Below are 23,674 nucleotides of genomic sequence, written 5' to 3' on the forward strand. Positions count from 1 at the left end.
CTCATTCTGTGGGAAGCTAGTCACATATTATGAGCCATCCTATGGAGGGCCATGTGTCTAGGAAATGAGGGAGGCCTCTTGGCCTATAGCCAAAAAGGAATTCAGTCCAGCCAACAACTATATGAGCGAGCTTGGAAGTAAACCAACCTCAGTCAAGCTTATAGGTGAGACTGTAGTCCCAGCAGACACTTTGACTGCAACCTTTTGTGACACCATAAGGTACACAGAAACAGCAATAAATGTCATTATCAAATAATTTTGTCTGCTCCTTCATGTCTAGCTTCTTTTACTCAGCATGTGTCTGAGATTCATCTGTTACTGTATATAATTTTTATTGCTTATTATCCATTGTATGATTATAATTTATCCATTCCACTGTTAATAGCATTTGGATGGGTTCCAGTGTTCAGCTACTATGAATAAAGTGCTGTATACATTTATATATGTCCTTTTTGGACAAGTATTTTTCTCTTGAGTAAATACCTAGGAGAATAATTGCTTGGTCATATAAGTGAATATTGGATTTTGTAAGAAATGCTAAGGTATTTTCCATAGTTGTCATACCATTTTACATCCTCACCAGCAATATGAGAGTCCTGCTTGCTCCACATACTTGTCAACACTTGCTGTCAGTCTTTTAAAATTGTAGCTATTTTGTATTCCAGTGGTTTCCTTGTGGTTTTAAATTGCATTTCCCTGATAATGGTGTTAAACACTTTTAATGTTTCATTGGCTATTCAAGTTTTCGTTGGAGAAAAATCTGTTCTAATCTTTTGCCTATTTTTTTATTGGGTTGTCCTATTAAGAAGTTATAAGAGTTCTTTATGCAATCTGAATACAAGACTATTATAGACACAATTTACAAATATTTTCTCTTATTCTGTAGGGGTATCTCTTCACTTTCTTGACAGTGCCTTTGAAGTGCAATTTAAAAAATTGATTATGCCTTAATTTTCATCAGAAATATGTATTATTATTATTATTTTTTTACCAATCTGTGGCTTATATTTTCACTTTATTTTTTTAAAGGAAGGACTTTTTTTTTTTTTTAAAGATTTTATTTATTTGACAGATGGGTAGAGAGAAAACACAGGGAGGCAGAGTGGCAGGCAGAGGGAAAGGGAGGCACAGGCTCCCCACTGAGCAGGGAGCCCATGGAGGGCTCGATCTCAGGATCCTGGGATCATGACCCAAGCCAAAGGCAGCCACTCAACTGACTGAGCCACCCAGGCGCCCCATATTTTCACTTTCTTAAGTGTCTTTTGAGGGCCAGATGATTTAAATTTTTATTAAATCCAGTTATCAGTGTTTTCTTTTTATGGTTTTTTATCAAAAAGCTTTGCATGGGATGCCTGGGTGGTTCAGTCGTTAAGCGTCTGCCTTCGGCTCACGTCATGAGCCCAGAGTCCTGGGATTGAGGCCCGCATCCGGTTTGCTGCTTGGTGGAAAGCCTGCCTCTCCCTCTCCCAATCCCCCTGCTTGTGTTCCTTCTCTTGCTGTCTCTCTGTGTCAAATAAATAAATAAAATCTTAAAAAAAAAAATAAATAAAAGCTTTGCAGCCAGTTTTAATTTTCCTGCTTTGTTCTAATCTCATACACATCAAAGAAGATATTTTCAACTAAAAAGAAAAAAGACATTTCCATCTAGGGAAGGAAATTGAGAGTTTCATCAGGAGGAGTATATATGCTGGAAATCAATAGAATATTACCTTCAAATTGCTCAGGCAAAGTATTTGGAAACTTAGAATTCGACAATGTCAAATGATCATTTAAGATTGAGAACAAAATGAAGACATTTTCAGGCAAACAGGACCCAGAAAGCTTACTGTGCCAAAGACCTTCAGTGAAAGAATTACTAATGACACACTTAAGAAAAAAGAAAACTTAAATGGAGTAGGTAGGATGTAACAATCAACAGTGAGGAGAGAAACAAGAAAAACAGAGCTGAGTCAAAGTAATGGATATTGTAAAACATGAACCTCTTAAAATAATGGACCAACACACATAAAAATCTTGTATGACATTTTATACATTTATTTACTGTTGAGAGACACATATTAAAGTTTTGTTTGGCTTTTCTGGTAGTGAGACTATAACAGCCATAGTCTATTTGGGGGATTTGGATCGGTTTTAGCCTCTCTTTTTTTTTGTTTAAGGTAAAATATTACGTTTCCAACCTTACTCACTCTTGTCTCAACAGAAGTGGTACTTTTCTATCCATAGGGCAAGCTCTTTAAGAAAGTGTTTTCACTGAATTTCTAAAGTTTACATATAAATTGTCCATATTCAGTAAAAGCCTATTTACAAACAAGGCAAACAAAGGTCTCTGTCAGAATATCCACTCATTGTCTCATCCTACTCTAAGGCTAATTTTTTTCCAAGGGGAGCCTCCTAGCAGTAGACATTCCCTAGCCCCACTTCCTTCTATATGCCCCCAATCCCTTTTCCCCACTTTGATCATTAACAGATGGCTTCTACTGCTCCTGTTCATGTACAGATCTCTCTCCCTCTACCACATATACCATATGCTCCTTGAAGACAGAGGTTCTTTATTATTTGTGTCTGTCTGCCAATATCTTACAGTTGCTGGCATATAGTAAGCTTTTGATAAATCTTTGAATGAATGCATGAAGAGCTTTATGGCTTGGATATTTAAAAATTATTCATAATTTATTTTCAAATCATACTCAATTTGAATTCAAATAGGTCAAAATCAATATAATACTCCAGGATGCTTTCAACTATTCAAACAACTCAAACAATATACACTTTATTTTAATTAAGTAATTCATAATACTCAAAATATAGGTGAAATTAAAGACTATTATAAATATTTATTAATGCTGTATATTTTGCCTGTAATTTATAATACACCATTATAGACACATAAAAGTAGAATTATCTAATGAAAACATTTTCCTGTCCTAAGTGTACTTCTAATTCTGAAAACTATAAAAAATATTAACAAAAGTTATGTTACACAGTTTTCAAAAATAGGACATATCCCATCAACAACATATTTATGGGGAAATGATAGGTACAAGTTCCGGTATATTAGGAAGTTACTTTTATAAAAATATGTTCAGAATCATAAGTTGGTATATTTGATTATGAAAACAAATGGTTGAAATTCTCATTAAATTTCCCTAAATGTACAATTAGCAGAGAGATGAGCTGTTGATCATTTCACTTCCCCAATACCGAAAATGCTGGGTGGAAAAGTTGGAAGAAAATTTGTTCAAAAATGAGATGTAATTAAATGAACCTTAGACCTTCTATTACTGAAAACTGAGTTACTAGTTGACTCTGGTAAGGAGAAGTTTGATCATTCATTCAAAATAGAGTAACTTTATTTCCCATTCCACACATAGCTGTTTAAAAGATCTTCTTTGAGAACAGAAAAATTATTAGCTATTTGTGATCCAACCTAGCACTGGCTATCTCTAAATGGATACTCTTCTAGCATACTGGCACAACATAGTCTACAAAATTTACACCATGTGAACATATCTTATAAGACATCTTGGTCCTTCTGGTGACTACAGTTTCTTGAATGAGAATATAAGATAGACTCATTACAGAACAAATTCTAAGTTACAGTACATTGTGTTAATGTAAGGCTCCAGTGTATTTTGGAAATGTAATAGACTGTAGCTTCTTTTCATGTTTACTGGAAAAAAACCCAATTATATAAATTCTTTCTACCTTGAGTCACTGGATACACCTCTCCCCAGAAGACATATCTGTTATATATACACTATTGATAACTTAGCTTTCAGCTTTAAGCGATTATTTGGTAGTATTACTGTTCTTTATTTTATGGCTTTTTAAACATTAAGTCCTCAAATATTTGAAAGGCATTCACTATATTCTGATAGTTTACAAAAAAAAAAAAAAAAAAAAGATGTGAACACCAGCTTGGAAATTTGTCAAGTCTTGAAAAATCATTTTTTAAAAAATGGTTATTCAATAACAGAAATTAAAGGTACAGAAACAAAACATACAAAAAACTCATTTTAAAATTCCATACACACATGATCTCCTTCACAAAATGAATCTATAATCTTGTTCCTTTGTCAAGAGAAGAGAGATATGGACCAATTAGTAACATAAGTTGTTTTTTTTTCATTTTCAAAATAACCCTTTGAACAGCCCATTTTTATAAGTCTAGGGTTTTAAAAAGGAATAAATGTGACATAAAGTTCCCTCTTAAAGTATCTTGACCAATTCACTGTTTAGGCTTAAGTTAAAATGAGCATTTGTTTAAACACTTAGGTTGTATGAAAAAATGTTGCACATTTCCAAATAAAAAAGTTAACTATATACATTCAATAACATTACATACAATTAATATAAAGGCTATATAAGGCTATATATAAATGAATTCTATAGCAAGTAAGTCAGCTGAATTCATGTTATAATTTTAATGATCAAATTATCCAAACAGTAAACTACAAAACCTTATTTAGGATAGGAAAAGTCTGGTGTATTCACTTTTTTTTTTTTTTTTTTTTTTAAAAAGATCTATTTATTTGAGAGAGGGAGAGAGAGCCCCCCACCTGCCACACGCACACCCACATGCACTGGGGCAAAGGGAGAGGGAAAGGGAGAATCCCAAGCAGATTCTGGCACTGAGAGTCAGAGCCCTATGTGGGGCTTGATCTCATGACCCTGAGATCGTGACCTGAGCCAAACTAAGACTCCAGCACTTAACCAACTGCACCATCCAGGTGCCCCTAGTGTATTTATTTTGAATATGGAACACTTTCCTTTTAAGTTGAAAAAACTTGGGAAAAATTAGTTTTATATATTAGTTTATTTTTTAAAGATTTTATTATTTATTCATGAGAGAGAGTGAGAGAGAGCATAAGCAGGAGGTAGGGGCAGAGAGAGAAGCAGACTCACTGCTGAGTAGGGAGCCTGATGAAGGGTTCACTCTCAGGACCCCGGGATCATGGCCTGAGCAAAAGGAAGATGCTAAACTGACTGAGCCACCAGGCGCCCTATGGTACTTTTTTTTTTTTTTTTTTTTAAAATAAACCATGTATTAAGACACCCGGTTTAAAAGTACTGATTGACATACAAGAAGTTTTTGAAGAACTTTTCTAACTATTTGGGTTACAGATACAAATTTACAGAACTAGGGAGACCTGTAGTCTATATCAAAGGCCACACCTTATTTATTTGCTATTTTCTGGTTCTTAAACTAATGCAGAATTATAATAAACAATCTATAACACTCCTAGTTTAAAAGTTTTGATTATATCATTTTGCTTTTTAATATAGTTAAGACCATGTCTCAAAAAAAGTTGTCTCAATAGACAATGTTGCCCTTGAGTTAAAGATTTTTTTCACTCCTTTCTGGCTGTTGGTCCCTCCGAGTCAGTTATTAGTGAGGAGCAAATGTTACATATTTTACTCAACTGATTCTGACTCTCTGTGACCCCCCTTCTCCCCAGAGCCCACAGTGCCCAGCACATTAGATAAACACTCAATACTTACTGAGTATTCTTGAATGAACAGCAAAACATTAAGGAGGGATCAAGTATTAAAAAGAATCTGGAGATGATGACAGTTGCTTTTATAAAACCCCCAAATAATAATTTAAAAGCTTCTAGTCTTTTTCAGATTTACTTTGGTTTGTCTTGGAAATAACAGCAAGGAAAATATGGCACAACAATAGAAGTTAAATCATTATAGGTAAACTACAGATAGGACAGTTAAGTTTAAGTTTTCATTCATGTATTGAAGAAATGAATTTTACCTACCCTACTAGTAGAACCAAGCCACTCCAGCTACTCTGGGATATAATCATCTTATCAATAACAGAAAAAATATCTTCCAGTATTTAAGTTTTTATAATTGTAATTAAATTGCTTACTCTATAGAATAAGAAGCCATTAATTAATTTTTGGAAATAAAAAATATGTATATACATTACTCTGATACCTAAGCCCAAAATATATCTAACAACAATTTTTCTTGATTTCTATTAGTCATAAAAATAAAGGAAAAATATATTGCAAGTATTTTCTTTATAGGCAATTTCAATTAGAAAATGATAGTTTAATGAAAACACATGAGTAAACTGATATGGAGGCAAGAAAAGTATTCAAAACTTGACAGATAACACATTGTCAAATATAACTGAAGAATATCAGCCTCCATGACACCATTTACAAGCAGTAACTGATTTTTATACATCTCAATTTTATCTTATATTCAAGGAAATATAAGTCAGTAGGTTACGATCCTAAGTCTTAGTTAAGAACCCCTTCTTTTAGCTTGTAAAATGTAGCCTTTGGATTTGATAATTCCTCTGCTTTTAACAATGACAGAGTACCGCAGTAGCCACAATGGCACCCACTCCTGCGCCTGGATGTCAGGGATGCTTTCCTGAAGAGCTTCTTGGAAACTGGCTTCAGAAAGCAGTTCTTAAAACAAACAAGTAAAAACGCGAAGTGTTAAGTTGGGAAATAACAGCACTTTACCATGTAGGTAAGCATTTAAATACAACCAAAGAAACAATTCAAAATCATATATAAAATATGCTTTTCCTTCATGTATGCTATGAATCTAAACCGGAATATCAAGAAGATCCAGGCAGTTCTTCAGAAAGTCCCTACACTTCTATTCCACCTATTCGATTCACAACCTCTGGTGAGTGGAGCCTGCTTTTTTTTTTTTTTTTTTTTAAGACTTTCAAGCAATTCTAATGTAGATTCAGTGAAAATACAGGAGAGTACATACATAGGAGAAAAAGGAACCAGAGACAGATTACTTCCATTGCCATGTATATCCTTCCAACATTCTTTCTGTACCTTTCCATATCTCAAAAAACGAAAGTCATGCTGTAGTTACAACCTAATTTACTTATCTTTTCAACTTTTATTATGAATCTTCCCATGTAATTAAATAGTCTGTGGAAGCATCATTTTTAATAATTATCCAGATACTACATTACATAGATATCATAATTTATACATTTCCTCATTATTGACGAGAAAATTTAGGTTTTTCATAGTATTTTGTTAATAAAATGCTACGCTGGACATCTTTAAAATGCATGCCTGGCTATGGAATGACAAAGTCAAAGTACAAGTACATTTTGAAGGCTTGATAAACAGTATATTGCCAATTGCTTTCCAAAAAGATACTTCTACTAGTAGTTGATAATGTTAGAGTCCCCATCTTACCATATCCTCATGAGTACCAGCAATCATTCAAAAACTCTTTGGCAATGGTTATCTTTTTACTTTCATCGCTTTGATGAGATAATTATTTTCTAATTCCACATTGATGTCCAAGCCCTTGACTCATGCTCCAATGTACTACTCCCCTGTTCAGTGCCTCTTCTCCAGCCACACTGGCCTCATACCTGTACCCTGAAATCCTCAAGCACACTCACACTTCGGGGCCTTTGAATCAGCTGCTCCCGCTTCCCTGAACACTCTTCTTCCAGATTCTCACAGGGCTTTCACCCTTCCTGCAGGTCTGATTAATGTCTCCTTAGCAGAGAGGCCTGATTTGCCCTATATAAAACAACCCCTAAGCTGGGCACTCTTTTTCTCCCTCAGCCAATTTTTCTCCATAGCACTTACCACCATTTCTCACATTTAATATTTACCTTATTGTCCATCCCCTCCCATCAAAATATAAATTGCATGAGGGTTGGAATTTATCTGTCTTGGTCCTTATAGCCCTAGTACTTTGAATAATGAAACACTGTAGGTACCCAATGTCTGTTAAATCAATCAAGTAATACGGAAAGATTCTACCAGGTCAGAACCCACAACCCAGACAGAAACTAAGTGACCATCGATACAATATGGTTTGGGAGTGCTAAAGGACCTGCCAGACCCAAAAGAACTGCTGTGATATTTGAGTAACATCAATAGTAAACTGTTAGTAAATGTTAGCTATTATCATGTGCCAGGCACTTTTCTGAGTATTTTACATGTATTAGCTCCTTTAATCTACATATTAACCCTACTAGATAACATTCTCTCCTTTTCCAGGGGGCAACTGAGGCAGAGAGGTTAGATAACTTGCCCAAGGTCATGCAGCCAGTAAATGGCAGCTTTCATAAGTGGAAGGCAAGCATCTCTTTGGAAAAGTAACATGAACATGAATTTATCAGTCTATCTGACAGAGAACAGGACCTGGAGGGAATAAGGCATAAGGCAGATCAGATTTAATGGGAATGGGGGGAGGGTGAAGGTTCTGAGTCAGGATCACCTACTTCACAATTTCATCCTTACTGTAGTTAAACTGTTACCACAACTTCTAGGACAAAGAGTAATGGAAAATAAGCACTTTCTGAAGAATAGGGTAATTTTAGCATAGCTGATTGGCTTTAAAGGGGACTTATAAACATAACTCCTTTTTAGATGACAAGTAGAGTTAAATGTTTTACAAATTAATTGCTTAAAAAATAAAACGTGACATATAAGAGCTATGCTCTTCATCAACTTAACTACATACTTTTAAATTAACTATATGAGCTCTTTAGAATCAATAAACACCATAAATCTTTTAAGAAAAAGAACTGCTTCATGGATTCATTAATGGTATAAGCAGGATCACCCTATAAATTCTAATCAAAGGGTTTAGGATTAAAATAGGAAGACATTCAAATGTCAAGTTATGTCATTAAGGCAAAAACATACCAAAAAGGATTAAACCTCTCTTCTCATATGTATATGCAATATATTTTGTAATAACAACAATGCATTAGCACATACTCTCAAGCTAATATCTAGATACCAATGAAATAAAATACCAGACACCTTAGTCTTTTCCTATTTCCTTTCCTACTAGAAAAAGGAAAGGATTTTTTTCAAGTGGAGCTAGAAGGGGATGCAGGCGCATCCACCAGCTGTTGATAATAATGACTATTGGAAGAGCCTCTGCCAGCCCCCTCCAAAAGTAAACAGATAAATGATATGGTATCTGCCAACATACAGAGAGTTGGAAATTAAATGGTTTATGTTTCAGAATAATTAGGCATAGAAATTCTTTGTTAAATTTTCACTACAATGACTTTTTTTTTTCAAATTACTTATGAAAATAATTAATGAAGGGAGAGGCAAAAGTCATTATCTCCTATTCTGGTATCAATTAAATGGAAACGAATAAGAAAGTAAGGTTTTCATACTGAAATACTACAATGCTAATGTCTCAAATCAAAAAGATAGTACAATATAGGGGGAAAGGTCCCAATTCAGCCAGAACCAAGTCCAAGTTTAAACTTTGCCCCATGCCAGCTGGGTGACCTTGGCTAGTTTCTTAAATTCTGAGGCTCTTACTTCCTCAACAGTAGTTTCAGCTGTTGTGAGGATTACAGGTTATCCCTCTAAGGCATTTAGCATGATGCCTAACATCTGAGGGGCAAAAACTATTAAAACTCTTCCTCTTCCTACAAAACAGTGAAAAAATGAGAATGGGGCAGACTGCTAAATAAATAAGTATAAAATGTAAAACATTCTCTTCCTAGCTTTCCTACTTATCCTGTAAAATGTTGATAAAACACACTATAGAAGGCAGATAAGCCATTCTCATTAATCAAATAGTGTTTCTGACTAGTACCAAACATACAGGTCTTGAGAGTAATGACTAATAAAATACCTAATCAATTACCTATCCTAAGATGCTTTAATTTCAAATTAAATTTTATCTGCCTCTCTTTCAAATATTTGCCCTCTTTAACTAAGTGGCTGTTTGGTACAATTTTTGCTGTACTACACAAGATTTTATATGATACTATTTAGAATATCTTACAAGGTCTTTTTTGTGTATCACAGTATTTATAAACTTCAACAGACTGGATGTTCAGAAAATGATCTCTTCAATTTTCTCATTGATAGACCAAAGTTTTCTGAAACTAAATGTACATATATTTTGGACTAACTATGAAGACAAGTTCTAGGTAACACTTATTGTACAAAATTAAAAATTAAATTTTAACAAGTAGCTTCTTGTAAGATAAAAGCTCATGACCAATGAATAGATGAAAATCTCAGTATTACCTTTCGGATCGTTATGCGTCAATAGCTGTATGTCAAATTGTTTAGCAAATGCAGTCAAGTCAGGTGGCATCACACAGCAGGAGGCAAGATTAACTTGGTTACTATTTGGTTTTACCTAGAAGCAAAAAGAATCATGACATTGCACTAAATTAAGTACTACAAAAAGTGGAAAGCAATGAAAGAACACAATTCTAGAAAATATGAAAGACTCCATTTTATAGTGCTTAAAATTTATAAAACATTGTTATATGAATATACTTATTAATATATGCTTTTAAAACTCATGTTAGTGGTAACAGGGAAAGGAAAGCTCTAGGAGGCGGGGGAAGGCCAATAGAGTGCTATACTCTTAGAAACACTTTTCCTGCAATCAAATACATTTGCCTCAGAAACAAACATGGTTCTAAGTGATGATTCCAGCTAATGAGGGAACAGGCCTTAAAGGTAAAGGATCAAATAGAAATGATAAGAACCTTTAGCATTAAAGTATAAAATACGGTTATAAATCAGGCCCATTTTGAAAAAGAATTAGATAATTTCTAATAGCTGCTCTAGTTAATTTACAGATACATTCCAGATCACCCAAGTCTCTCTAGTGGAATCTTAGCCATATTCTGGCTCTCACTAAATTAAAGGGAGAGGGACAATACTTTCTCTAAGGTCTTCCCGTCTATAAGAAACTGAAAGCTCTGCAAAGAGAAGGCTGGGGATCAAGTAAAAGGAATAAAGAAAAATACAAAGAGTAAAGGTAAAATACTGGTAAGCACCTTCCCTAAATAATATTGTACATTATTAGAGGCCAGAGGGTGGTAGTGATTAATTTGTGACGCCTATTCCTTATTGAATTCTATGAACCAAAAGTCTTTTACACTTTCAAATAAGAGCAAATTATTTGTTCCATGTGATATTCCCTCACCTAAGAAATCAGAACCAAGACCTAACCATATCTAGGGAAAAATATAGTATTTTTATAACAAAAGTAAAACTGAAGGAAATAGTCTGAATTCATTTTGGCTATAAACACTTCAGCAAACATTTTCTAGTGTTTTTTTCACTCCTTTTAAATGAGATTAATACTAAGGTCAATTAAATATACATTTGAGATGAAAAAGGCCAGTGCTTTAGATAAAGCTTGCCAAACTGCATTTAGAATAGCCCCCCATGAGTGTCCAGCACAACACTGAACAGTGTGAAGCAAAGACTAAAGGACAGGCCCCTCCCAGAGCACTTGTGATCCAGCTGTGCTTTACCTGTGCCCACTGATACAGCTGTTCCAACTGAGTTTTGTCTAGATCGGAGGTACCTATCGCAATAATCTTTTTGCTCTGAACCAAGTTTTCTAATTCTTCCCAGTAAGGCTGCAAATGCTCCAAGGAGAGATTAACTCCATCTTCAATAGGAGGTGAAGCAATGATCACAGAATCCAGCTGTGCGACTCCAAGAACTGAACAGGCTGATGTGAAGGAAAATAGGATAAATATTTGCTACATAATGAAAACAAGTATTTCTAATGTCTCTCATGTATCCCACTAAATTTTGTCTGTAAAGTTCACTGGTTTTCTTATTTGGATTATTTCATTCAATTTCATAATTTACCTACCATTTGGAACTCTGCCATCCCTTAAAAAATTACAAATCCCTGTTCATCTACTTGGTCTGTGTGGCAGACCGATCAGTTTCTTTGACCTGCTTCCTTCCTAGGGACTCACAGCTCTGACAGTCCTTCTAAAGGGAACAATCTCCTTGTTTCCTAGGCCCCAAGAATTTTTTGGTAACTTTTTTATCTTCAAATTTTCTTCTCCAGTTCTAATAGTATCTTTTATGGATGATCACAAGAATTCTGACCTCCTATTCTGTAACTGATAGTCATGGCAAACAATAGCTTTGAGACTGAAAAACTAAATTTATGGTCCTAATCTAAATTTATAGAGGTAGATAATTTAATTTCTGTAAAAATAATTTAAAGGGTTTATTTTAAATGATTATTTTTATTCCATAGTTACAGTAAAGAGCTAATTATTTAAGTGTTTAACACCTATAATACTGGAAGAATGTTTTAAAAGAAAAAACGTTGAGTTGTAATATCACAATAATCTAACCAAGTAAACAAAGATGAGAATGTTTGCTTTACTACTGTGGCGATGGTAGGTCATGGGGTTTTATCTATAGTACTATAAGGGCTAAGAAATATGGTTAAGGAGAACTTCATCTCCAAACATATAGTTAACAATTACGTTACATCTTTTATGCTCCTCATATATATCAAAATATGAACCTACAAGTCCATATGATCTGACAGAAGTCTTAAGAAATTAGGCTAGAACTTTAAAAAGTAAAGTTGGAATGAGCTCATCTTCTTTTTCACCTGGTCCTGAACACAAGATATAACTAATACACCTCCCTGCTTAGCAGGGAGCCTGCTTCTCCCTCTCCCACTCCCCCTGCTTGTGCTCCCTCTCCTGCTGTCTCCCTCTCTGTCAAATAAATAAAATCTTAAAAAAAAAAAAAAGTTATGGAGGTAAAAAGTTAAAGTTTTTGCTTACCCATGTCAACTGCATTTCTCATTGATGATGAAGAGTTTGATCCTACAATGAAGAGTTTTGCTGGGTAACAAAAAAACCAAAACTGATTACTACATTTTGGTAACATTTTACTAGACAGTATCAACACTGCCCACAACACTAAGTTGACAGAGAATCCTGAATGAATTATCTTTTCTTTCCTAGTCACATAATTTTATGGTTTTCATTTTAAGATATGAAAGTACCTTTCCATTGTGATTTTTAAATTACATGCCAATTGCCAAAAAATATCCATTTGTCAAAACAAAAAAGCAAATACTAATTTTCCATTCATTAGAAGGCAGGTCTAATATACAAATATACAAATTACTCAAAACGTACATTTTTATGAATTAAATATTATTGGAAATGGAACATATTATATACATTCTCCAATAAACTAAAATAAAAGGCTATGCTAAAATTGCTTGTAATGTGAAGAAAAACAAAAAGAAAACCTCACAATCCCACCTTCCTAATATAGTCATTTTAATGTTTAGACATTAGCTTCTAGCTTTTGGTCATATGGGGCAGGGTATAACATTTATTCTACTTCTATTTAGTTTACATTTATATTTTTTTACAACTTTATGAAGTTTTTAGTTCTTTTGAATTTTTTTTTTTTAAATCATAGTAGTAATATATATTCACTCTAGAAATGAGAAAAACTGAGCGGAGGGGAGTTGGGGAATGTGGTAACTGGGCAATGGGCTTTAGGAAGGGTAAGTGATGTAAGGAGCCCTGGGTCTTACTTATATAAGACTGATGACTCAATTGAACTCTACCTCCAAAACTAGCAATACATTATATGTTAATTAATTGAACTTAAATTTTAAAAAATGGGGAAAAACCAGAAATGAGAAAAACCCAAGAGTAGAAAGATAGACTACAAAAAAATTGCCAACTGTCTCATCACTGAATGCAGTCACTCTTTAGGTTTTTGTTTACTCTATTTTTAATGAATAATTTTACATACTAATTTTTAACAGTTAAACATTATTCTATAATTTTGATAAGGTATAATTCAAATAATTTCCTACTTTTTGAACATTTACATTAGTTCCAGTTTTTTTTAAATCACATACAATGCTAAAATAAACATCTTGTTACTTTGTTCAACTTTCTGCTGAAGCATTTCCCAAGGGCAAACTGTCAGAAATGTGTATGAGTCAAAAGGTATGCTCTTCTTTGTGGATTTTGTTGTTGTTGTTAAAGATTTTATTTATTTATTTGAGAGAAAGAGAGAGAGAGAGAGAGAGCGAGCATGACCTGGAGGAGATGCAGATTCCTCACTGAGCATGGCAGGATGTAGGCCCAATCCTAGGACTCTGAGATCAGGACCTGAGCCAAAATTGACTGAGCCACCCAGGTATCCTGAATTTTGCTCTATTTTACTTACTTCCTACTTTTATATAAAAGGATTTGTACCAGTTTACTAGCCAACTAAAACTTAACTAAAAACTTAACTTTAACTAGCCACTAAACTTAATTAAAACTTAAGAATTGCTCTCTTGGGGCGCCTGGGTGGCTCAGTGGGTTAAAGCCTCTGCCTTCAGCTCAGGTCATGATTCCAGGGTCCTGGGATGGAGCCCGGCATTGGGCTCTCTGCTCAGCAGGGAGCCTGCTTCCCTTCCTCTTTCTCTGCTGGCCTCTCTGCCTACTTGTGATCTCTGTCAAATAAATAAATAAAATCTTAAAAAAAAAAAAATGCTCTCCTACCAACGTACGACACTATCAAAAATATAGTTTTTGCCAATTTAGTATGTATAATATATACTTATCCAGGACTGCATTAATTGGCATTTCTTTGGTTACCAGGAAAGCAGAGTAGTTTTCTATTAAAATTGAAGCTTTAACTTGATTCAAACTCAAATTTATTTATATAGATTTACTTTATGTAAATTCACTGTTCAAATTCTAAATTTACTCAGTAGACAAATAGGTAGAGTAGTAGTAGAGAAAATCAGAAAAGGGAATGGAGAGAAAAGGGGACTAAAGAAATATCTATATGTAAATTGTATACAGTGTAAATATGTATTCAATAAATATAACAAATTTACCTTGTACATTTATTTGTCCTTTCCTTTCTAATGCTAGATAATCTTCTTAAAGCATTGTTTTCCTCACTGGATTTCTCTATTTAAAAGTCATCACCACTCCCCTACCAACCAGGTGAGAGTCAATCTTCACCACTTTAAAATGACTCTTTTTTAAAAGAGTCCATCCATTTACTTGACAGAGATCATAAGTAGGCAGTGAGGCAGGCAGAGAGAGAGAGAGAGAGAGGGGAGGAAGCAGGCTCCCCACTGAGCAGAGAACCCCCAGGACCCTGGGACCACGACCCGAGCCGAGCCGAAGGCAGAGGTTCCAACCCACTGAGCCACCCACGCGCCCCAATCTTAACCACTTTAATTCACCCATAGCTCCAATAATTATATTCCATGAAACCCTCCCTACCACTATCCCTCTTGCCACGAATTTGTGCCATTAGAAATGGTCTCCTTTCTCTGAAATGAGAGGCATTCTTGGTAGAGAAAGGAAAGCTCTTCATATGGGGAGAATTTTGATAATATAAAAAATTTCAAGCCTTCTAAGAATGGAGAACAACCCGTAAGAGCTTCAAGATGGATCTAAACCATGAGGAACTGCAATCAACCACAGAGAAGAGGTTGCTTTTAGTTCCTTTCCAACACAAAAAGCAATGTGAAAGTAATAGAAAGAAATGGGTTTTGGAGTCAGGCATACCTGGATGGATTCCTGGTTCAACCACTTACTGGTTATATGACAACTTTCAAGTTATTTAACATCTCTTGTGCAATGGGGATAATTCTACCTTGTAGAATTATTTTGAGAATCATGTGAAGAAATGTAACCAAAATGCACTAAGTATGGTGCCTGGTATAAAACAAGACCCAATAAATGGTAATTATGGAGTCAAAAAAACAATGCCCTATCTCATCTTACATGTCCACGCTAATCAAAAATAATAACCAACACGAAACTACAAATGGTAGTAAGTTAACAGCTACTTAGCATTTAACTTTTTGCTAAGCACTGTGCTAAGTGCATTTTTAAAAAATTTTATCTAATTTACAAAGAATCCTGTGAAACAGACGCATCCCTATTTTACAGATGAGAAAATGAGGCTCAGAGAGGTCACATAACTTGTTAGCCCAAGATTATACCAGTCAGTAATCTGCATACCAAAGAATTTCAATCTAGTTAAGTTTAAGCTTTTATGACTATTCTATGCTGACTGTAAGCTGAGGGCAAGAACAGCTCATCTCTTCATTTTTTTCATTCCTTGAGCTTAGCATGGTCTCTCATAAATAATTCCTCAATACATTTGTTGAATGGGTATAACATGGATTTTATTTCTCTTCATGCGACTTGTTGCCCAGAATTCCGTCTATACTTCCAGGCAACTTCAGCCATTGCTCAGCAGTTTTCGACCAGGAAGGGAGGGCCTATGCTTGCTTTGGACAGACACTGCTCTTACAAGCCTTCCCTTTATTCTTTCCATTTCCTCCACCTTAGTTTTCCTGAAGTCTGACATATAAATTAATGGGACCATGATGAAGAACAGGAAGGTGAAGTCCTCTTCTGACTCCACTTAAGGAGCCAAAACTGACCTCCTATAACTTTCTCTTGGGAGTTTCCATTATGTTTAAAAAAGAATATATAAGGGCGCCTGGGTGGCTCAGTTGGCTAAGTGTCTGCCTTCAGCTCAGGTCATGCCCCCAGGGTCCTGGGATCAAGCACCATGTCAGGCTCCCTGTTCAGCAGAGTCTGCTTCTCCCACTTCTCCCCACTTGTGCGCACTCGCGCGCTCTCTTTCTCTCTCTCCCTCACTCACTTGCTATCTATCTCAAATAAATAAATAAAATGTTTTTAAAAAAGAATCTTTATATTTCTCACACTTAGTGACTGAGTCACTCTTTACCAGAAGCAAAGAAAGGCTTTTCCTCCCTGCCTGACAAAACCTCACTATCATTTCCACTGCATAAGAAAATAAGTTGTAAAGGCTGGATTTACCAGAAACTTTCATTTCTTCTCTTTCATCAGGATTTATCTTTTCTACTGCATGAGATACGGTACATTCCAAGACATCTGGAAATTCCTATAATAAACAATGTTTACAATAAATATAAAATTAATGTTTTTAATTAGCTATATGTTTTCTATTGTCCATAATGCCCTTTAGAAACAGGGAACCCATAAGATAACAGGGTTCTTTACCTGATGTCTGGATGGGCTTCATAAGGTTTGTAAAGCCCTGAAACAAAGGTAAAATGCTCTGTGTGTGTCTATTTTCTGGGGAAGAGGATCTCATTTTGATCAGGTGCTCAAAGGAATGCAGGATCAAAAAAACCCAAACAAATGGTGGGGGGGGGCAGCATGTGAGGAGTTAGAACTACTAACACAGTATATAATTTTACTTAAAATATGAAAGCAATGAAAAATAATAAATATTTACCCACTCTGCATAAAGACATGTTAAAAGCTTCCTATATTAATCACAAACATTTTAAACCAATACTTTTTTCTGAGCGCAATAAAAAAGTAAAGGCAATTCCAATGCATTATAATTAATAATTTATGAGGACAATGTTAAGATGATAGTACATATAAATCAGAACTATATTAACTCACATTTACAAGATTGAAACAAAGTAAACAGTGAGGACTTTCCCATAATTCTTGAGCACATTACAATGCCTGGCACATATCAAGGACTTAGTAAGTGTTTGTCAGTCTTGCATAAATAGAGGCAAATGGTCATTTCAGAGAAACAGAGACTGATAGAAGACATTAATCAACATCTGCCTAGCTGCTATAGATAGAGTTTACACTTGCAGAATGCCCACAGCAACAACTCCTTCCAGCACATACCCTCGTCCATAGTTTTAAAGTAGCCAGCGTAATTTGTTATGAGCCTTTGGCTCAGCTGGATTCCAAAGAATGGTTTGCAGACAGGTGGTCTGTATATTAACATTTATGATAAGTCATTTATTAACACTTAATGAAATAACCAGTGTTTCCCTCAAAACTGACATTAAAAAATTATTTCTAGTCACTATATTATTATGATACTCTACCAAAGCAATTTAACAACCAAAACTGTTAAATAGTCATTTCTTTATTAGACCAAATATAAACTGGAACACAGTGAAGAAAGTGTGATGGGAATTAAGCACAGAGAATCCTGGTATCTAGTCTAGTTGCAGAGTTGGTGACACATCCTGGATTTTATGTTTTATGCTTAAGCATACTGGGTCAGACAGCCATCTCAGTAAATCAGCTACAGGGAATTTTGTGCTAATTGCCTGTTTGATTTCCCCATCAAAATTGGGGAAATTAATTTCCTGCTTACTGCATTTTCCTTTTGACCTACATAATTTCTTCATTCACATTTTACTTACCCTGACCAAATCAGGGCTGATTTGGGAACTCCACTCATTCAAGGTCTTTTGGATACAATCTCGAAGCTGTAAAAGGAATGCATTTTGAAACCATTAATCAAACTCTATACACTCTGCTGTACTTCTACAGCAAGACTATACTAATTTGATAAATTAGTTGAAAAAGATGTGAATAGGAAAAACCATAAAAACCAAAATTTTAGTTCTGTAAGGTTTACATTTTCTTCAACAAGGACAAGTTTATAACTGTTTTCATCTTAACCTTCAAATGTTGAAGTAAAACAGTAATCTATTTTTAAAGTGTCTTTGTACCAATGAAAGTTTATTTTTTATTTTTTATTTTTTTATTATTTTTTTTTTAAAGATTTTATTTATTTATTTGACAGAGAGAAATCACAAGTAGATGGAGAGGCAGGCAGAGAGAGAGAGAGAGGGAAGCAGGCTCTCAGCAGAGAGCCCGATGTGGGACTCGATCCCAGGACTCTGAGATCACGACCCGAGCCGAAGGCACCGGCTTAACCCACTGAGCCACCCAGGCGCCCCCCAATGAAAGTTTAAATAAGGCTTTGAGACATAAAAGCATTCACAATGAAACGAAATTTTTCAAGAATAAAGTTTATAAATAGAGGAACATGAATTCAAGCTCAGGGAGCCTGACTAAAATTAATATTAACCACTATGAGAGAATCCTTAAAGACAAATAAATGACTCTAAGTGTGGCCAGAAGAACTCCATTATTCACCTGATGTGTTCATTAAAAATTCCAGTTCCTGAGCCCCATCCGAGACTGCTGAATTACTCTAAGGGCAGCAGAACTTGCATTTTAACAAGCATCCCAAGAAATCAGCATGTAACGTCTGACAACCACCACAGTCCTATCTTACGTAAGTCAACTTGCATAATGTCAGTCCATGTATCATTTCCTAACACGTGTACCTCCAACTGGTCTTCAGTGTTTTCTTGTACAAACTTATTTACACTAACATTATAGTATGTTGTAAATCCATTGAATTGTTCATGCATCTTTCATTTCTTATGACAGTGTATTTCAGACTTGTCTGATAAAGCACCAAAGTTAAGACCTACATACATTCATATAGAGAGTAAGGACCTAAATACATATAACAGAACAAAAAATTTACAAAACATTATGTTCATTGCACGTGAGGCACTCTGATGGCTTCTATTCTATTAATTAGAGAAAAAGAAAACATGCTGTTCTATGGCTCACCAAACTGATTTATGACCGCTAATGGGCAACAGGAACAATGTGAAATCACTACTTTATGAACATCGAGGACAAGGTGCTTTGCATTCTGTGGTCAATCAATGAAAAAAATAAATGAGTAACTGCAAAAGCACTTTCCTTGTAGCAATAACAAAGACTAAACTTCTGAACTCACTGATCTATGATTTCTGGTGATAAAAACTGACACAGCACTCTACTGCTTTTATCTTAGTACAGATAATTACAAGGGATAAGTGGTTTATCAGTTTGAGAGCTCAGTCATCTACATTACACTTTATAAACCAAAACAAAAACGGTATGTTCCATCCATATTAACCCACATGAATTCAATCTACAATGTCTCTATCTTCATGGGAAATGTATTTATAACTAAATTTAAGATACTAAATAATTAGTTGATAATTATTTCAGACAGAATTACAAGTCAATATTCTTTTCAAAAATGGTAAAAGATGGGGCAGCAGGACTAGAAGTTAACAATTCTATCAGGAATAATTTGGCTCAAATTTGGTAGAATTTTAAGAATTTTCCTCTGGAAGGGTGGCTTACTTGCATACTTAAGGCTTTCCTGATAAAAAGCTCAATTCAGGAAGGTAAGTACATTTTCAGAGTATTCAGCCCCCTCTTGAAATCATTTAATTAATCTTGGATTGGGCAAAATGTCAGGACAAATCACAAAACAATGTTATGATGAGAAATTCATTGGTTGTATCACAAACATAATTATTTCTAATCTTTTATTATCTATATTGACATATCATTAACTTTGTATTTTGTTCTCTTCATTTTTATCAAATATGCATAGGATCACTGAAGTAAATATCATCATAATGTAGGATATCATAAGATTTGGAACCTTATAAGAATTTTATTTTTTTTTTAAAGATTTTATTTATTTATTTGACAGAGAGAGATCACAGTAGGAGAGGGGAAGGGAAGAGATCACAGAGAGAGAGGAAGGGAAGCAGGCCCCCCGCCGAGCAGAGAGCCCGATGTGGGACTCGATCCCAGGACCCTGAGATCATGACCTGAGCCAAAGGCAGCGGCTTAACCCACTGAGCCACCCAGGCGCCCCTTATAAGAATTTTAAATATATTTTATGATTCACCTGCCCAAATACTCTTAAAGAACTCAGCAAAACAGTTCTATAATGGCTCATTTAAAAAACAAGATTTGATTTCATAAAGTTCTTAGTGAAAAAAAAAAAAAAATCCGGGCTCTCTGCTCTGCAGGGAGTCTGCTTCCCTCCTCTCTCTCTGCCAGCCTCTCTGCCTACTTATGATCTCTGTCAAATAAAAAACAAATAGAAAAAAATATCTTTAAATAAAGATAATGGAATTTTAAAAAATACACATTAGAACTAAGAGAGATCTTTTAGGAAACCTAATCTAACTCTCTACTCAATGTTTAGATTTTCTTAATGAGTGATTTATTCAGTTTCTTTATTCCACAAGGCTGAACTGTTTCAAGTAGCATATCCCAATTTGGAGCTCTGTCTGTTATAAAGTTTTGTTTTTTTTACATGGAAAAAAAATGTCTCTCCTTACTAAACTGTCTTTTTTCCTACAATATGCTGCCCTATCTTCAAGTTTTCCTCAAATGTTGTCTATCTGATTTTGTCCCTCTTATGTAGCACCTCCCCCCGAAAAAACCAAACTAGATTTAGTCCTTTGAACAATGTTTTTCAAACGGTGGAGTGTGACTCACTACCTTAAGAAATAGTTTTTAGGGGCGCCTGGGTGGCTCAGTGGGTTAAAGCCTCTGCTTTCGGCTCAGGTCATGATCCCAGGGTCCTGGGATCGAGCCCCACATCAGGCTCTCTGCTCAGCGGGGAGCCTGTTTCCTTCTCTCTCTCTGCCTGCCTCTCGGCCTACTTGTGATCTCTGTCTGTCAAATAAATAAATAAAATATTTTAAAAAATAAAAAAATAAAAAAAAATAGTTTTAAAAAATTAAAATAGGGTTAAAAAAGGCAGAATACACTGTATATACTAAAGGTTAATACATCCATAAAACCTTTTAGATAGATTTAGCACTTTATTGAAGTATAATTTACACACAAAATTCACTTATTTTAAGTGTACAATTCCATGTTTTCTAAAGGGTTTGTGAAGAGTTTTACAGAGCTGTGCAGCCATCACCACTATCCAATTTTAGAACATGTCCATGTGTCCACTAGCAATCACTACCCACCCCTTCTTACTCCGGCCCAAGGCAACCACTCATCCTACTTTCTGTCCTTATGGACTATGAACTAGATTGTAAGGTAAAATTTCTTACTGGCTTTGTGAAAGTCAAAACATTTCTAAGGCCACTACTTTAAAGCTTGCTGTAGTGAAACAAGAGAGCAAAAATTTCACCCAGTAGTCAGTATATATGGAAAATGGTATATTGAACCAGGATCTCTGGGAGGAAATTGAAAGAACAGAACTAAATCTAGAAATACTTTTGGGGGGGAGAAATAGTCAAAGTGGGGGCGGTTTAAACAAAAAAGGTATACAGACTGAGAGGGATGGAACCTGGTCACCAATAATGGTACAGAGTTTGGTTCTTATTCAAGTTAGGACCAAGAGTTCTCATCTGATGGGTGGCCACAGGCCCAGAGCATACTCAGAGGGATGCCATGGGCTGCTGCATAGTATATCACCAACATCTTATATAAAAGAGCCCAAACTGCCTATGAATACAGCTGATACTATAATATGGCATAGGACATTTTTCTTTTAATCAAGATTTGTTTAAAATCTTGATAAAAAGGGGTGCCTGGGTGGCTCAGTCGGTTAAGTGTCTGCCTTCAGCTAGGGTCATGATTCTAGAGCCCTGAGATCCAGCCCCACCATTGGGCTCTCTGCTCAGCGAGGAACTTGCTTCTCCCTCTCCCTCTGCTTGCTGCTCTGCCTACGTGTGCTCTATCAAATAAACAGATAAAATCTTGGTAAAAAGGGAGATAAATGCTTCCATGGTGAGCGTTGTCCTAGCTTACCTCTTTTAATCCTCACAGTGAGTTGATGAAGACTACCATTATCCAACTTCGAAGTTATGTAAACAGATTCAGAGAAGGTAACTTTCCCAAAGTCACACAGCTCCTAAATTAAAGGTTTGCTTTTATTCACGGTTATTTTTCAGCACCGACACCGTCCCATACCAGCGGTATGCCTCCCCAGTTCACTGGGCATTCTGACTCTCCGCTCAGGAAGGAGCCGCTGCGGCCCGAATATGTAGCACAGGTAGAATTCCAGATTCGTCTCTGCCACCTTAAACTAGCGATGAGTCTTCAGGCAAATACGGCGAGGAAGATTAAATTGCAGCAAGAAAAATGCATACCTTATTCCAAAGTCGAATTAAGTCCTTTATCTCGTAGCAACAGAGTGACTACTGCCAACGGCCTCAAAGCGAAGTGGATTATTACTACTACCTTCACCTGAATCCTAGAAAAGCGAACCTCTGAACCCTACGTCTTCACCTGTCGCGGTGTGGGGGGAAGGAGGGGGAGAGGCCGGGAGGGAGGTGCTGGTCCTCTCTGCACCCCCCTGGCCCTCGCAACGAAGAGGGGTCCAGTACGTTGGCGAGTTCGGCCGTCGGCCGGGAGCACGAAGGACGCGTCCCTCGGGATGAATTTGCACCTGCCAAGCATTTTAAGGCACGCGGGCCCCACTATAGGTTTGGAGGCGACGTCGCAACCCCGGCGGCCCCAGCCTCCCCGCGCCGGCGGAGCCCAGGAGCGCGCCTCACCCGGCGCCCGGAGCCCGCCCGCCTTCCCCGCCGGGCGCTGCTTCCCTCTGGGAGCCGCCCGGCCCGCGGCCTGCCCCGGGAGCCCCGCGTCTCTCACCTCCTCGCTGTGCGTGGACGGGCACTTCTTCCGCAGGCGACCCCAGTTGAGCAGGTTCCCCGTCTGCAGGTGCAGGGTACGGGCCCGCGCCAGCAGCGCCCCGGCCGCGCGGCTGTCCGTGCCCATGGCAGCGGCCGACGGAGGCGGGCCAGGCGGCGACGGGGCCGCAGGCGAGGAAGGAGGCCGCCCCGCAGGACGCGGTGCCCGAGGCCGGAGAGCCGAGCGCGAGGCTGGCCGCCCCACGCGGCGGGACCTCGGCCTGCGCTCGGGACCGAGGGAGGCCGGACGGTGGCGGAAGGGAAGGACGCGCTGGCCGCGGCGGCGGCTGCTGCTGCTACTGCGGCGGCCGCCCTAGAGTTGACTCCCAACTGAAGGGACCGTTTCCTGGAAGACAATGACTAAGCAGAAATCGCGCCTGAGAAAGTGCTTGGTAACCGTTACCCGTCCCACGGCGGGGCCGGGCGGGGCGGGGCGCCGAGAGAGCAGCGGGACCCACGCCCGCCCGCGGGTGACCGGCCCTTGGCCTGTGGCGGGCGTGGCGCCGGGTGGAGGGCGCGCGGCGGCGCGAGCGCGAGGCGCGCGGGG

The 23,674-nt window shown here is 37.0% G+C and overlaps 1 protein-coding gene across 1 annotated transcript; it reads right to left on the reverse strand.

Moving 5' to 3' along the window:
* Window positions 1-2,011: 2,011 nt before the first annotated feature.
* GCLM (glutamate-cysteine ligase modifier subunit) lies at window positions 2,012-23,597 on the reverse strand. Its single transcript, XM_059135710.1, has 7 exons — window positions 23,090-23,597; window positions 18,013-18,078; window positions 16,625-16,709; window positions 12,572-12,631; window positions 11,279-11,481; window positions 10,029-10,143; window positions 2,012-6,434 (listed from the first exon to the last, which is right to left on the reverse strand). The coding sequence occupies exons 1-7, from the start codon at window positions 23,213-23,215 to the stop codon at window positions 6,265-6,267; spliced, it is 825 nt and encodes a 274-aa protein (XP_058991693.1). The 5' UTR covers window positions 23,216-23,597; the 3' UTR covers window positions 2,012-6,264.
* Window positions 23,598-23,674: the final 77 nt, after the last annotated feature.

This window comes from Mustela lutreola, chromosome 10, assembly GCF_030435805.1.
Source record: "Mustela lutreola isolate mMusLut2 chromosome 10, mMusLut2.pri, whole genome shotgun sequence".
Lineage (NCBI taxonomy): Eukaryota > Metazoa > Chordata > Mammalia > Carnivora > Mustelidae > Mustela > Mustela lutreola.

Bases quoted from the DNA above. Each gene is read 5' to 3' on its own strand.
- GCLM (XM_059135710.1), bottom strand. From the start codon at position 23,215: ATGGGCACGGACAGCCGCGCGGCCGGGGCGCTGCTGGCGCGGGCCCGT. The intron at 12,632-16,624 runs GTAAATCCAGCC...TTTGTTACCCAG, and splicing joins AGAAGAAATGAAAGTTTCTG to CAAAACTCTTCATTGTAGGA. The intron at 11,482-12,571 runs GTAAGCAAAAAC...CCTTCACATCAG, and splicing joins GAGAAATGCAGTTGACATGG to CCTGTTCAGTTCTTGGAGTC.